General features: G+C 38.1%; 2 protein-coding genes across 3 annotated transcripts; one reads left to right on the top strand and one right to left on the bottom strand.

Annotated features, from left to right (window-relative positions):
- Positions 1 to 766: 766 nt before the first annotated feature.
- Positions 767 to 6,475, bottom strand: lias (lipoic acid synthetase). Its single transcript, XM_030138103.1, has 11 exons — positions 6,332 to 6,475; positions 5,897 to 6,072; positions 4,751 to 4,844; positions 4,429 to 4,509; positions 3,917 to 4,073; positions 3,271 to 3,328; positions 3,021 to 3,149; positions 2,734 to 2,879; positions 2,583 to 2,653; positions 2,359 to 2,470; positions 767 to 1,365 (listed from the first exon to the last, which is right to left on the bottom strand). Exons 1-11 carry the CDS (start codon positions 6,413 to 6,415, stop codon positions 1,304 to 1,306), a joined length of 1,170 nt encoding a protein of 389 aa, XP_029993963.1. The 5' UTR covers positions 6,416 to 6,475; the 3' UTR covers positions 767 to 1,303.
- Positions 6,476 to 7,731: 1,256 nt separating this feature from the next.
- rpl9 (ribosomal protein L9) lies at positions 7,732 to 13,856 on the top strand. Of its 2 annotated transcripts, XM_030138136.1 has the most exons (7): positions 7,732 to 7,778; positions 7,867 to 7,982; positions 8,908 to 9,003; positions 9,207 to 9,339; positions 10,393 to 10,473; positions 12,883 to 13,012; positions 13,689 to 13,718. In XM_030138136.1, exons 1-6 carry the CDS (start codon positions 7,733 to 7,735, stop codon positions 12,987 to 12,989), a joined length of 579 nt encoding a protein of 192 aa, XP_029993996.1. In that variant the 5' UTR covers position 7,732; the 3' UTR covers positions 12,990 to 13,012; positions 13,689 to 13,718. The 2 variants fall into 2 exon arrangements, with proteins under 2 accessions (XP_029993996.1, XP_029993989.1); XM_030138129.1 differs by lacking the exon at positions 12,883 to 13,012 and having other exon boundaries at positions 13,689 to 13,856.
- Positions 13,857 to 16,547: the final 2,691 nt, after the last annotated feature.

The following is a 16,547-nucleotide window of genomic DNA, read 5'->3' as shown; positions in this document are numbered from 1 at the left end:
AAATGTCCAGGTTCTATTTCATACTGATCTACTCTAAAATGTAATGGGTTCATTCTTGACTCATGCCTCACACATGAAAATATGTACACTAAGTGTTTTATAAATGGAAAAATTCATTCAGCAGTTACAATCTCTGCAAATCAGTGGAAAATGTTGTGAATTTCATTGCAAACAAAATGCAGGGACAAACTCGGGGTGAAAAAAAAGTGACAAACACATTCTACCCTGAATTAAAGAGGAAAAAAGAGAAGATTTATTTCACTGAAATCACTGAGATTCTGTAGTGTAGGCTGTAAATTTACTCATTTTAAACTTTAATTTTAATGTTTATTACCTCTGCCAGGAGGTATAGTGATCACTTTGCTTTGTGTGTTTGCATGTTTGTTTATTACCAAGATAACTCAAAATTATGGACAGATTTTCATGAAATTTTCAGGAAATGTTGATACTGGCACAAGGAACAAATGATTAAATTTTGGTGGTGATCGGGGGGGCTGGGCGATCTGTCCTCACGGAGGTCTGTGCTCTCTGAGTGCTTTTCTTGTTTATCTTGTGTTCTTTTGCAATTATGTAATTGGCATTTCACTTTCATCAGTTGCTAATTGATAACCACTTAAGAAATGCACAAATCTTAAGTGACATTTGATCCTAAAAGACATCCCTAAAATTAAATTCCTTGACCTTTCATGAGTTTTTTGGGTTCATGACCGTTGGACCCCTGATTTAACCTCCTTTTTGGAGATTATCAAAAATAAGTTGAACAATGTTAGTTGACAGATGTGACTGGTTGGTCTTTATTTGTTAAATACAAATACATTTTATTGATTTATTTAATATAATTTCACCCTCCTCAAAACTTCATTAAATCACTGAGACATCAAAGCGTTACAAACAGAAGTCGCAGCTAAAGGTCAGCAGGTCTGGACGTCCAGGCCCCTGAGGGGAGGGTGTTGACAGGTGTCATTTAGGGGCCCCTGAGGTGCAGGTCTGGCAGACAGCACTTACTTTTCTCCAACTGTGTCATATGAACAGTGTTCATTGTTGTCTTTGAACATCTCTCACTGAAGTCCTGAGTGATCACAGGTGAACATCAGAGAGCTTCTACATTCAAAGGAAGACTGTCCTGTCCTTCCACTATGTTAATGTCCACTCTGTGCTCTTGTGTAAACAACATTTCTTTTATTTCTTCTCTGATGTATCTTTGCTATTGCTATAGTGCATTATATTGCTGATGTGTGAGTGAAAGCAGATTTTCTTGGTAGAGAAGGAAAAAGACGAAATGTAAGTCTGAGTTTGGTGGTTTTCATTCTGTCATAGTGGCTTCAGCTTTTTTCTTCTTCAGCAGATTCTTCAGAAAGAACTCCCCTATAAATATAAAAGACAGATTAAGGAAATATGTTCTGACACACTCATCAAATATAATTTATCTGCATAATTACTCATTTTCTTAGCAACATTTCTGCCACTCTGATTTTCCTATCTCCTATTCATAGAACTACCTGTTTTTTCTGCTCCTCCCATTTTCAAAATAAGCTTATTACTTTTGTTTTAATGCATCTTAGGAAAATTTATTTTGTATCATTGCACACATTCCCAACATTAAATATTTAGCCCAAGGAGGAAAATAAAACCTAAAGATGATGTATTGGTGTATCTTATCTATTCTTATCATACACAACAGACATAAAATTACATTAAAGATGCAACAAAAGAATATGAACATGGAAAGAAGACTAGTTTCCCACAATGAAAATGAATTAGTACATTTTGTATTAAAATTAATTTTTTATCATTTTCAGTATGGAGTTTGAATGATTGAATAGACTTCACATTATATTAATATTGCATGATGTTCCACTATTTACACAGGAACTGACAGAAGAGATGTCCTTCAAAGGGCTACTTTTTCCATTTATACTTTGAGTATATTTTACTTCTGAAATGTCCTCAAACGTACTTAACTTATCTGAGTAGAGATGTTAAATCAGTGCTTCTACTTTTAACAGAGATTTTTTTACTCAACTATCTGTACTTCTACTGTAGACTGTAGAGTATGTTTGTTAATTTCCCCTCCTGTGGTTGATTGTAACGGTACTTTTCTTATGCTGCATGAATATGACACTACCTAAAGGTAAACAACAGTTTATTGAGAAGCTGTGTCATAAATGTATGTGTTCAAGACCTTATCGAAATAAATCCACAAACTCCACTGAGGAACATTTTCCTACTGCAGAAATGTTTTGGTGGATAACCTCTTAATTCTTTTTTAATCTGGATGAATTGATCCTGTAATTGTAGATTAAATGGATTCTGTTTATTTCTGTCACCGTCTTAAAGCTGCCAGAGTGTGTTTCTCACCTGCTTTGTACGAGGATCTCACCAGTGGCCCACTGGCAGTGTAGACAAAACCCATTTCATTCCCAACTTTCTCCCAGTGGGCGAACTTCTCTGGAGTGACATATTCATCCACCTAAGCCCACACACATATTCTCACAGTGTGCACTGATTTGAATGAATATTGTGCATTATTTCAAGTTCTGCTGCTGGGATAAATGTGGAAACAGTTTAATCGTGTGTGTTACCTTCAGGTGGCGTTTAGTTGGTTGCATGTACTGGCCCAGAGTTAGACAGTCCACATCTGCCTCTCGCAACTCTGAAATGCATCACAGAACACAGAAACGTTATTATTAGAAAATTAAAGAGTTCCAGAATGTGAGTGGTCTGTGTACACACCAGTCAGAGTGTTGAGTATCTGTTGGTCAGTCTCCCCAAGTCCTAACATGATGGACGTCTTTGTGAGCACAGTGGGTTTGACCTTTTTAGCGTGCTTTAAAACACTCAGAGACTGGTCAAAGTTCGCTCTGGGGTCACGCACATACCTGGAAACAGAATGAAAACACATTACTACAATTATCCTTTACATCTTTACAAATGCTCAAACACAGACTATACTCAGCTAGTTTTACTTTTATTGTCCTAATAGAACAACACAGAATAAAAACAAATATTACAGTCCCCACCTTTGCAGCTCACGGACTGTCTCCACATTGTGGGCATAAACATCCAGCCCCGACAAGGCGATCTTCTCTACTGAAGTCAGGTCACCACGGAAATCAGGCGTCAGACACTCCACCAGGATCTGAGAGTTCCTTTATGAAGACAAAAACATTTATTGATTAAGTTTGTGAGGGTATTAAGATACACAAACAAAATCAACTAATAAACTTTACAGAAAAGTTACACTCATGTTGACTTGACTGGTGATGTTACCTTTCCTTCAGATTGGAGACTGTCTTGGCAAAATGCTCTGCCCCTCCATCAGCGATATCTGTGGAAAAAGAATTAATCTGATATCAATATTTACATTGTGGATGGTTTGCTGATACGTTGTTTACCATGCCATTTAAAACCTTGTCTTGACACTTTTTATACTTTATATGAAATGAGTTACATTTGATATTACGCAACTTGGCCATAAACAAAGTCTGCACCAGTTAAGATCCTGCCTTTGGATATTTACTGCAATGAGAACCTTATCATTTCAGCTTGCTAGAAAGGATAATGATTAGACAATACCAGGATTCATCAGGCTCAAATTGTGAAAGAGTGGTTCAGGGAGCATGAGACATCATTTTCACACATGGATTGGCCACCACAGAGTCCAGACCTGAATCTCATTGAGAACCTTTGGGATGTGCAACAAAAGTCTTTACACAGCGGTCCATCTCTCCCATCATCAATATAGGATTGTGGCAAAAAATTAAAGCAACTCTGATGTAAATAAAGATGAAGACTTGCGATTTCAGTATAATTTGATGGACCTGGTTAGCACCTTTGATGGGGGTTTCTTTTTTCCCTTTATAAAAACAAAACCACTATCCTTGGCAGTTCTGAAAAACTCCCAAGACTACATTACCATCTCTGTCGACCGATGTGAGAACTACATAGTCCAGACCCCAGGCAGCGATGGCCTTGGCTGTGTTGTAGGGCTCATCGGGATCCAGAGGTGGCGGACGACGGGCCGTCTTTATTGAACAGAATCTGCAGCCACGTGTACATGTGTCCCCCATCAGCTGGATACACAGAAATAAAACACTGATACAGCTGAAAATTACAAGATGTTTTTACATTTATGTTACATAAAATAATTACCAAACATTACTGTTCCAAATGACACCTGGTCATGCTGCTGTGTCTCCTTGAAGCTTTACATATTGTAACATACCATTTCATCTCAAAAATCGATTAAACTGTATGAATCTGGATGCACCTGACCGAATGACTGATGTCTTTTTTTCTCTCTTAGCAGATATTAACTCTTGTGAACCAGTACACATGTCTTGATATATATATATGTGTGTCTTTGTCAAATAATTCAGTGTCATTTATATAGCAGAACCACAAAACTACAGGGTCCAGGAGACTCACCATGATGGTGGCCGTGGCCGTAGCGTACTCTCCTCCTCCCCAGCATTCCCCAATGTTAGGACACCTGGCCTCCTCACATACCTGACAATGCACAAAGGCACATCTCTTAATACAGCTGACGTCATATTTATTCACATCAGTGTTAAAATTTTTGACATTTTATACAATCGATTGTATCTAATCACAACTAATGTTTAATTACTGTTTATAATATCCAATATATCTAAGCAAGTCATTGTTTACTTCTCTTCTGTTGATCAAATTGGAGGCAGTGACTTGACCACACTGCCATCTGCTGTATGCACTCAGACATACAACTTACTGTGTGCAGGTTGAGGTCTCTCAGTGTGTTCTTCAACCGGTTGAAGTTCTTTCCAATGGGGATCTCAGTCTTAAGCCATGGAGGGAGGCGAAGCCTGTCAAAAAAGAGAATTTGTAATGTTAGTATGTTTAAATCACATCATTTATAAGCCCATTTATGGCTTATTCTGTAAATTACATGCCAAATTATTGGACTTTACATATATAAAGACATATATTTAAAAACTTCACAAAGCAGTAAAACTTGATGATGAAGATTAGATTCACAAACATCAAATCACCCCTTTTCCTTCCATTGTTTCCTCTGACATTTAGGAAGAAGCTGCATATATACAGGATGCTTTAATGCTTGAATGCTCACTGCTGTTGGTGTTTTCTTGAACTACTGAGCTTAATACTGTTACACTTCCAGAGTTGTGGTCAGTGTAACTGTATTTGTTGAAATTTTAATGAACTAATGAAGTCCATGTAACAGCAAAATGATTCCCAAAGACTGAGTCACGACCTGCACATGGGCCACAGGACAATTTGTTTGGGTCACCACATAAATTTGCATAGTAAGCAGTTTAAAAAAAATTTAAACAAGAATTAAGTGAGGGAAATAAATCATTTAAACTCCATCTAAAAACATTTATATTGTGAGAATAGTTTTGTATCATGTAACATGTAAATGTTTTTAGTGACACAAACATTTCAAAAATAAGATGCAATCTGTGAGATATCTCCACAAATGACTGATTTAGCTAACATTTTACAAGACTTACAATATTAGGAAATGCCAGTAAAAACTGTTAGAACTTTCATATTTTATGCACAAATCAGTGTCTTCACATTCAATTGAAACAGAATACTGATTCCCAGGAGAGAAAAAACATAGTCTAGGAAGCAGTGCAACAGCAGAAAGTGACCTGACAACTCTGGTAAACACTATTTATCTGACAACAAGCACCATAATAGCAAGGGCATGTACTGCTTACAGCACTGATTTAATTCAACACATTCTTACCAGACTGATAAGGTCTGATCTGACCTTTGAACCTGTCTGATAAAACCCTCTCAGAGACATGACAGGGGGCTTTGTGCAATCTGTGGGACCTTTAATGTACACTGTCATGTGAGAATCACAGCTGAGTCTATGTTCCCATACCTCTCTCCCTTCTGTCTTTTCAGGTTGCCTTTGTACTCTTCCCACTTGTTTTTCTCTGACAGTTCCCCAGATATGAAGTCCTGTAGATCAGGCCCATCATCATTTAGGAGCTCCTTCTTCCTGTCTGTCCGACTCGGGGAGGATTTGGCCACAGTAGACAGGCTGCTGGTGTAAACCTAAATGAGAGGGACGGGGGGGGGTGGTTAAGGAATGTGTCGCTCTTTCGCACAGACACATACCGGTGGATGGTGAAGACATGCAAGTCGTGCGTGTATTAGAGCTGTTAACTGTAAACCTTTACCATTCTGACGCCATAGCCGAGTTACAAAACAAACTGTTACTTCATGGCCCCTGTCTAGTCTCAAACACGACAGCAGTTAGAGAAACAATATTCCGCCAGGATTTGTTAATAAGCCTATCAGAGGAAATACTCACATGTGGACTGCTCCTGGGACTCAGCCATAGATGGGATGAAGACAAACGTCCCGCTAAACAACAGCTTTGCTTTAGCAGCGCCATGACTTTAGCTAACACAGGCGACTGTCATTGGTAACACACGTCGACGTGCGGCTACTTCGGTCTGACGCTGCATTCAAAGACCATTAGCAGAATGGGAGTAACAGAATAATCAACAACAAAGTGACAACTCAAATGATTTGAAGATGCCACAACAGTTTCTCGTTTATTTTCTGCAGCTTGTCTTAAACTGCAAACAAGCTAAATTGTAACTGTCCATAGAAAACAATGTAAAGCTCCATTCAACCAAACAGTTTGATATTACATATTAGATATTACCACCAAGACTTGTTTTATGTATTATTTATGCACGTATTAAAAAATACAAAACGTAAACTATATAGAGGATATTTTGTTAAAAATGGGTGTCTAATGAAATCTTCTTACTGAAGCTATTTTAGGAATACGCCGTCCTAATTAACGTTTTAACAATAGGACGTGAATGTGACACAACTAAATAGAAGGAGATATGTGTAATGACTGGAAATTAATATTAAAAAAAATGCGAATTTTTGTGTTGAATTGTGTTTTTATACGCAATAAAACGTTTCAAAAAATATGTTTTGCAACATTTCAGTAACAATTCTCACTTAACTGAAAGTATGTGATCGATCTTTTTTCGATTGGAAAGCCTGATACGTACGTACACTACAACTGCGTCGTGACGTCCTTCCTTCCTCCTTTCCTCTGCTACCGGCGAGGTGAGGATAACTGAGAAATTATATCTCAGGCTGAATCTAACTCCATCTGTGACAATTAAACATATTTGTGGCTTGTTTGTGAATTGTCAGATGTAGACATTAGTGTGCTACGCAACACAAGCTATATTTTGGGCCTATATTAAGTATGTGAAGGAATTTGTTCATGTTATTTTCCGATAGTGTCGCCGTGTGAGGCCTACGTTGCATTTCTTTTTAGCCCAGTAGGCGCTGCACTTTATTTGACTTCTGGTGTTAAAGTTGATATTATTGTGTGGGTTCAGTTAATTTTTGCCTTACAATTTGGAAAGGTAATATATGTTTAGAGAAACCACGTCCCTACTGTCCGATATATGCAGCTGTTAGCATTAGCGCTAAAGCTATGAAACGCAGTGGTTGTGTTCAGTTCACTGCTGTCACACACGGTAGAAGTAACAACGTAAAACTTATTGAAACTCTTGCGTTAAACATGATGTATGCATATAAGTGGTGGTTTCAAGTATAATCGTACACCTTGGAACTTGTAGTATTACAGTGTGTTAAACATGTCTTGCAGTGAATGTTCAATCATTATAGAGCCAACAGGCTTCATAAAGTGACGTGATCTTTTTCACCCTGTAGAATGAAGACCATTCTCAGTAATCAGGTCGTGGACATCCCCGACAATGGTAAGACACCATACCACCAGCATCCTCAGAGTTGTATTTATGTCATAAATGCATTACCACTAATACTGATGTGGGTTTGTCTTTTCAGTCGAGGTCAGGCTGAAGGGGCGGACAGTGATGGTCAAAGGGCCCCGTGGAAAACTCGTCAGAGAGTTCAACCACATCAACCTGGAGCTCAGCCTCCTGGGCAAGAAACAGAAGAAGGTAAGAAGGAGCAGTTTGTGAAATGCTTTGTAAATTAAGCCCGTACTGTGTTTTCTTGGTGCAGTTTGACTAGTCAGTGTATGGTTTTGTTTGTCAAGTTTTGGGTTGCTTCAAAACAGTATGTGATGTGTAGAGATGGGTATATTGATTCTTTGATTGAATCAGACTCATATGTTTAGAGCAAATGCTATTTAGCCATTTACAGAAATTAGATTTGAGAGGTCTACTATAATATAAGTCTTCTTAAAAGGCTGTAGTTTGTTATATTTGGACAATATATTGGATGTTTTGGTAGATGAATAATGAAACCCCCCCCAAGTAAGAGGCCCAAGATTACTGCCAGAACTATATTATTGGTTTCAACGGAAATTTGCTTACATTGCAAACTTGTGACTGGTTAAAGCAGTATTTTTGCAGAGACATGATGCTGCTTAGTCTGTTACAAACCCTTGCTCAACTGAATTAGCTGAATGTGAACCTGCTAATGACAACTATACTAAATAAAAATGGGCTCCTGAATATAATTGATGTCTACTTGATATACTTCCTGTAGATATGTGTTGAAGATGATCCTGAAATACAATGTAATGAGACTTGTTTAAGCAGATTTTGCCATCTGACAAACTACGTACTTAAATCTTAACGATCGTCACCTTCCTTATACAATTTTGGTTATTAATGACTTTTTTTGCCTGAATCGTCAAATATTCAATTTCTGGTTACATTTTGTGTTTCCTGAAAAATCTGGAAAAAGGCATGTATTTTAGGAAGGTGATGATATATTTAATTTTCAAACTGAAAGGTGTCTTAGAGGTTGGACGCTGCATTGGTATCTCTACTTAAGAACTTGATTAGTGAAATGTTTGATTGTGAGAGTGTTAAGATTAAATGTAAGTGGTTTGAATATTTATTTTTTCCTTGTCAGCTGCGTGTGGATAAATGGTGGGGCAACAGGAAGGAGCTGGCCACAGTCCGCACCATCTGCAGCCACGTCCAGAACATGATCAAAGGAGTCACTTTGGTGAGATTTCTTTTCAACCTGCCCTGCACAGTTAGTGATTGTACACTTTGTACAGAAAACGCTGGTAGAAGTTAATGATGGGATTAGTGTTTTGTGCAGTAGTAGTCTCTCCTATTGTCTGTGCTGGAGCCACTCAGCTGACTGTTTACAGCAGGAGGTTATGAAGCATTGTCAGCTCACAGTCTCTTTGCTTCTGACGTCAGGGTTTCCGGTACAAAATGCGGTCCGTGTATGCCCACTTTCCCATCAACGTCGTCATTCAGGAGAATGGGACTCTGGTGGAGATCAGGAACTTCCTGGGAGAGAAGTACATCCGCCGTGTCCGAATGAGGAATGGTAAGTCAAGTTAGACCAGAGAGAAATTATGCAAATTTTGGTGTCAAGCTTTTCAGATATGGTTTAAATGTTCAAATCAGGAATTTATTGATATATCAGAGTTAAAATGTTAGATTGAAAAATGACATTTTGTTTTCATTATAAGCAATAAATTCCTGATGTGAACAAGTTAAGATGCTTGCATGTGAAGATGCCAGTAGTTAGACAGTTCTTGTATCTGAACTGTAACTGATTGGACATTACTCCATGTGTCTCTTCTCTTCCCTCACTTTGACATACTTGAAGATGATGCAGTACCAGAGTGAATACAGCAGTTGAGTCAGAGTGGACGAAAACAAAACAAATCGTTGGCCTGATAGCATAATTGCCGAAGTTGTATTTTTGGCCAGATTTGATATCTGCATAAAATGAAGCAGCAGTGTTGGGAGAGTAAAGTTATGCAGATATTATAATTCAGCCAAAAATAGGACAAAGCAATTATGCTAATTGCTAATGTTAATGTGACTGTTTTTAAGTTGACAGAGGTAGCAAATGGGAGAGAGAGATGACTGACCTGGCAGATTTTTTTTGTTTGTTTGTTTTAACATTCCAAGCTGTAAATACTTCTCCAAACATGTCATTTGTCAATTTGTCAAAAGTGCATCCTGGGATGTTTTCAAATCACCTTTTAAAGAACATTTGAGTGTTTTTCACTAACATTTACAATTCCAACTCCTTTCTAATTTAGTCAGTAAACATGTATGCTAATTATTGTTGTAATATTATCCACTGTATGTATTGTTTCCACTGAGATATTTTACATAAGGTGGAAGTCCAAGTTACAGTAATTCAAAACTTGATCTTTTGGCCCCGGCTAGCCTCAATCCGATCCTTATCAGAGAAGCTTTTAGCTCTCAAATACTTGTCTTGTACCATCGTCTGTAGAGAATTTTGTCCTTTCCTTGTGTAATAGAAAATATTAATCTGAATAGCATTAGTTAAACTGTGTGACAATGGTGGTAACGGTAAGATATTGTCGTGCTACTCTGAGTTGGCTCCTCTTCCTCCTCCTAGGTGTGAAGTGTGCAGTCTCAGCAGCCCAGAAGGACGAGCTGGTTCTGGAGGGTAACGACGTTGAGCTGGTGTCAAATTCAGGTTTGTTTACATCATGTTGCCTCATTACTTTATCTGTAGAATCTCAAAAGATTAAGTTTAGTGGTGCTACCACACAATTTTTTCCCTGAATGACTTTTGCAATTTGTAAATACAAAATAATTGTAATAATATCTTCAGCTCAACCGTTCCCAGACTTTACATTCCTTAGACAGTCGTCTACGGTGTCAGAGAATCCTGTTGGACATAGTCCTGTCTAATCTGAGTCAAACTTCTAAGACCTAAATGACCACTTGATCAAAAGCATCTACCGATGTTAAATGTTTAATAACTTGTGAACCGCTAATCCTATCAAATTGGAATAATGCTGGTAAAATGCACTTTATCAGCCTTTCGCTAACATATTTATCTTTTTTGGACATTCAGAGGCTTTGTAGTGAACGCTGAAATGTTCATCTTCCGCAACATCAATTTACTAGTAAAACCCATGTAGCCTCATAAATGACTGTGGTTTTAGATGCTTGTTTTTATGTTCAGTTAATGGTATAGTTGAAAATGTCACTTCAGTTTCTGTTCTGATATAATAACCTTTGTATTTATGCTGAGCTTTTATGTACATCTACATGGGCAGTAAATTACATATTGGAAAATATCTGTTTTTTTTCCCCCAGAAAAAATGCAGAGGATATGATAAATGATGATGATAAATCATTGATAGGTTCAGGCCTTTAGATTACACCTTGGCTGGGCCGACTAACGGTGTGCCCAAATTAAATGTCCCCAAATTAGTGTCCCCAAATTAAAAATAAAAAAAGGCCAGAGCAGAGTGTAAACGAAAGTATTGACTCACTCGCCCCTGCTTTTTTCCTCCCGTAAAACACATCGGTTATAATATACAAGGCTTGTTCATAACGACAGAGAAAACATTGACAACAACAACACCACATATGTACCGAACAGGAAAGCACAAGTATTCATGCTTCCCGCAGAAGTCATATTTTGTGATAACGTTAGCACAAACACAGAATCCAAATGCAGAACTCCGACAACAAAAGTTAGTTCCAAAAGGTTTATTGTTCACACACAGGTGAAAAAATATAATGAGTGACAGAATCTTGAGGATAATGGTTGGGGATTTTCTCCTCAGATTCGTCCTCCGGATCGAGGGCAGCAGCCCGTCTCCCCGAGCGGTGTTAGGAGTCTTTTCCCCGACTGGGGAAAAGCAAAGGGAGGTCAGGGACGGAAACAGGTCATACACAGGCAGGCTAACAATCGAGCAACAGGACATAAGGACTAGGCAAACTCACGTACCGGTAGTCAGGGCGAGAAGGTCAAAACCAGATCAGATGAGGCAGACAAAAACCGACAGGGATCAGGCAGAAGACGAAAAACCGAGGAATCCAAAACAGGTCAAAAAACAGGCAAGCAAACGAACAAACGAGGTCAAGTACGCTGGTCTGAACTACTGGAGTTACAAACTGGCGACTGACAAGGGGAAAAGACAGGGTTTAAATACACAAAAGGGAGGGAAGACAACTAGACACAGGTGAAGCAAATTAGGGCGGAGACAGGTAATCAGGACAGAGGTCAGGATGAGCGGGGAACAGGAAGTAAAGACGACAGACAAGACACATGAGGGAAAACTTAACAAAATAAAACAGGAAGTGACACACAAAACATAAAAGACAGACAAGACCAGACTATTGTCTGGCAGCAGGTATGACATATTTGCGCCGTTTGATTGGTCTAAATCACCCGTTTCGGCCAATGAGAGGTGATGAGAGCTTGGAGATTGACTCGTACGTTGTACGCCAAAGGTTTTCTCTCAACAACCATGCCTCGTGGGCGACCTATAAGTTCAGGCCGCTCACATAACAAACGCAGTGAAACATATGACATATGAATTATCTGCCTGCATGCAGTCCTGTGATTTTGGAATTAAAATCAGCTGGCCATATGCTGATCAATACTTCTGGAAATTAGACTTGTGGAATCCATGCCTTCATACTCTTGAATATATCTGAAATAGTCTGAGAAAACAGGAATTACTGTTGAAAAATCTAATCCCGCACCCACCCCCTCCGCCGATTCCAGCATCTGATGTGCCCAAATTAAGGTAATCTAAAGCCCTGAGGTTAGATGTAGAGAAATTTGTTTGGAAGTCACTATAACAATAGTTTTAGGTCTTCAAGGGTTAATTTGTAGTATATGCTCTATTTAATGAACGCTGAAACATACTCTAAGATGGTTGCTTTGACCTTTTCCTCTCCAACATGTACTATATTAGTGTAAATGTACTTCATTACATAGTCAAAGGCCAACATCACTGTCCTGTTACTACTTCCCTGTGTGCTCCTCCTCTTTCCTGGAATGATAGAATCCCTTTGTGCTGTGTTGTCATGTGATGTGTTGTGATGTGTTGTTTATATCCCCAACTCCTCTTTGTTTCAGCTGCTCTGATCCAGCAGGCCACCACAGTCAAAAATAAGGATATCAGAAAGTTCTTGGACGGTATTTACGTGTCTGAGAAGGGAACAGTAGTGGAGCCGGATCAGTAAACGTTACAGCTACACTCGTAGAGGTTAGACATCGCCGTCCGAGCCTCCCTTGTGGCCTACAGGGAAATCTGCCTTCTGTTTGCTCTCACTGTGAATCTTTGCATGTCAGTTCTGTCTTGTGGTGGTGTAAGAAGTCTGTCTTCCTTTCATTATTGAGATGAAGTAGAAAAGTTTTTTTTGTGTGTGGAATTTGACTGGGCACACGATTAAGACATGTTTGACTTTAGGAATATTTCATCAGTTTTTAGAGATGACAAAATTTGAATGAACATGTGATCTTTTGAAAACATGTACTCAACTGTTTATTACATTTATTGCTCTTACGAGTTCTGATGTGGTGATTAGAATTTGTAATGTAAAAGTTAATTTTTTTACTGGATTTTAAAGTCAGATAGTACAAGACCACCCATAGTCATATTAACTGAAATGAATTAAAACTTGCTAAAAAAAAAATCATTCTTTAAACGAAACGCTGCACAAGCGTTCCAATTAACAAGCATTTATCAAATTGATAACTGAAAGTCAGTTTTCAGTTGTTGCCCACTTCTGTTAACACATCGTGATCGCTCTTTGTGCTTGTGCTTCTACTAGTTTGTTTTTAACACTGTTCAGAGCTTCGTCTGCTTGCCGTTGCTTAATTTAATCAGTGAAATCAGGTCAGATTTCTCCTCACATTCTGCTCTTGTTTTTGTGTTTCAGCGGCCTTGATCCAACAGGCCACCACGGTCAGGAAGAAGGACATCCGAAAATTTCTGGACGGCATCTATGTCAGCGAGAAGACCACTGTGGTGGAGCTAGATGCAGAATAAGTGTTCACCGCGTCCTGTAAAAGACCAATAAAACATCCAATTTTTCCATTTAAGTCGATCTCTGGGTCTTGTCTCTTTATTTTTGGACTCCCTTGACTGAAGCTGGAATGTAAAACAGCTTTTGTGGAATTGAGTCAACAGTAAAACCGTGTGTAAATGAGGCAAGCAAAATTTATCAAGTATTTAGATTAAGCATCAACTATTTACATTTTTTTTCTACTTTGAGTAAACTCCAAATATCCTGAATGTAACATCTTAAATTTCTATGATTCTTGGTTTCTTTCTTATACTGAGTATCTGGGTTGTCGATCAAACATGTTGAACTTGGGGAAACAACATTTTTCAGCATTTTCGTACTTTGAAGCAGCTGATGTTGTAACTGAATGTATTCACAGGATGAGGAAAATGAATGATGGAAGAAAAGCCCCCCCCTCCCCCCGCCACTGTTTTGATCCTGTTGACAAACTGAAGGATACGCCACTAGATTAAGTAACACAATAGACTTCTGGCTTCAGCAAAGTACATTTAGCAAAGGCTTAACGGTTAAAGTGAACCTGGAAAACAATGCATTTGGGGAGATTTAAGTTTTTTCTTTTTTCACTGAATACCAACTCTGCAGCACAATCAACAGCTCAGGCGTGTTGGTGCATGATGGTATTGAATTGTCAACTTTAACAATCAAGTTTGTATGGGTGCTTGAAATCCTTTAAAATGCTTGAATTTCAATGTGTTTTCAAGGTCTGAAAAGTACTTGAATTTTAGTTTAAGTGTTTGAAAGCTTGTAATTCTAACTGATTTATGTATTCTTTTTTATTTATTTATTTATAATATTACCTCTGCCAGATTAGATTTCAAGCCAAAGCTGCTTACAGCTAGGTGACACATTTATGAAAATTTTACTTTGTCATAAAAGTAAATTCCCAGGTGCTCTCAGGTCAATTCCAGGTACATTTTTATCTTAATCTTTGTCTCAGTGTGAGTGTGTCTGAAGAACACCAAGTGTCTTCCCTTTTTTTGGATAAAACTTTGTGTTCTCCTTTAATTTCTAAACCTTTTGCTTTTATGAAACAGTTTTAGATTTTTATAGCATAAAACAATGTACATTATTGTGATAAAAAAGGGGGATAAAATAATCCTGAGTATATGCATTCCTGTTGATTTGTATTTTACCCCAGTGATCAGGTGCTGTGCTGGAAAAAGTTGAAAATTACCCTTAAAAGTACTTGAAAAGGGCTTGAATTTGACCTTGAAAAATGTGTATGAACGCCAAACAATGTCTCAGCTGATTAACAGTAGTCCTACTACAGATGGTACAAGACGGCAGATATCTATTTTCACTCCACTTTAAGTCAGATCTCAATGCAAGACAGAGTCGACAGTACTTTCAGAATTTGATCCTGTTAGTATGGGTTAGGATAGTGATGGTTAAAAATGAAAATGAATACATTATAAAAACATAAGAGGTCTCTACTGTAGAATCAGTGCTTGGCTCCACCCCCCATAGCCATATTAATTTATATCACCTAATATAAACTCAAACTGATAGTAATTGATATAAATTGTTATAAATATTTAATTATTAGACCTATTTTTGCATTGTGGCTGCCTCCACCACTACTGCTACCACAATAACACTTGCAAATTAGACTATTGGTATTATTAGTATATATTGTTGTGTTGTTGTTATCATAATCATTATTATAATATTTATCATTTTCCCTCTCACCCCCCCCTTCTCACTTCCATTCACTCTCCCCCCTTTTCCCTATCGCCCCTAATCAGTCTGTATTGTTTAGTTGCTCTTTATGTTTATTATCTTTTCATTGTAATATGATGTTGTCATTGTTGTTGGTTTGTTTATTTGCTTGATTTTTCTTTTGTTTATTTGTTGTTGTTTTTCTGTCCACTATGTCTTTTTAACTGTATCACTAACAAAGAAAAAAGAATGTAATATAAAAACATAACGGGTCTTTACTGTGGAATCAGGGAGACCAAACAGCATGGAGGGGACTGTTAGGGGAGTAAAAAATATTACAACTAAAACAAAAGGCAATAAACAGAGCTGCTAACTGATTTTCTTTGTTCCTGTAACTGACAAATACGTATTCTATTGTAATTCTCGTATTCGTATTCTCTGTTTAACTGAAGAAAATTATGGCCCATCCATTCAGATATTTGCTCCATGCATTTACCCAGTGCTTGTATGGGGCTATGGTCACCTGGGGACATGGAAATGTAGAGCTGTGTATCATCTGCATAGTTATGGTAATCTATTTTGTCTTTTTTCTATGATCTGAGCAAATGGAAGCATGTAGATGTTGAACAGAAGTGGCCCCAGGATGGAGCCTTGGGGGACTCCACATGTAATTTTGGTCTGCTCAGATTTAAAGTTACCTATTGACGCAAAATAATCCCTGCCCTTTAAGTAAGATGCAAACCAATCAAGAACTGTGCCAGATAGTCCCACCCAATTTTCCAGTCGATCAAGTAATATATCATGGTCAACTGTGTCGAATGCAGCACTGGGGTCCAATAACACTAAAACTGAAGATCTGCCATGATCTGTGTTTAAGCGAATGTCATTGAATACTTTGAGCAGAGCTGTCTCAGTGCTGTGATGTGGTCTAAAACCTGACTGAAAGACGTTAAAGCAGCTGTTGACTGTTAAGAAGTAATTCAGCTGTTGGGACACAGCCTTTTCAATGATTTTACCTAAAAAAGGAAGATTTGATATCAGCCTGTAGTTTTT

This window comes from Sphaeramia orbicularis, chromosome 1 (genome assembly GCF_902148855.1).
Source record: "Sphaeramia orbicularis chromosome 1, fSphaOr1.1, whole genome shotgun sequence".
Taxonomy (NCBI): Eukaryota; Metazoa; Chordata; class Actinopteri; order Kurtiformes; family Apogonidae; genus Sphaeramia; species Sphaeramia orbicularis.
Note: the sequence above shows the minus strand (reverse complement) of the source record. Positions and strands in the feature narration are given on the sequence as shown.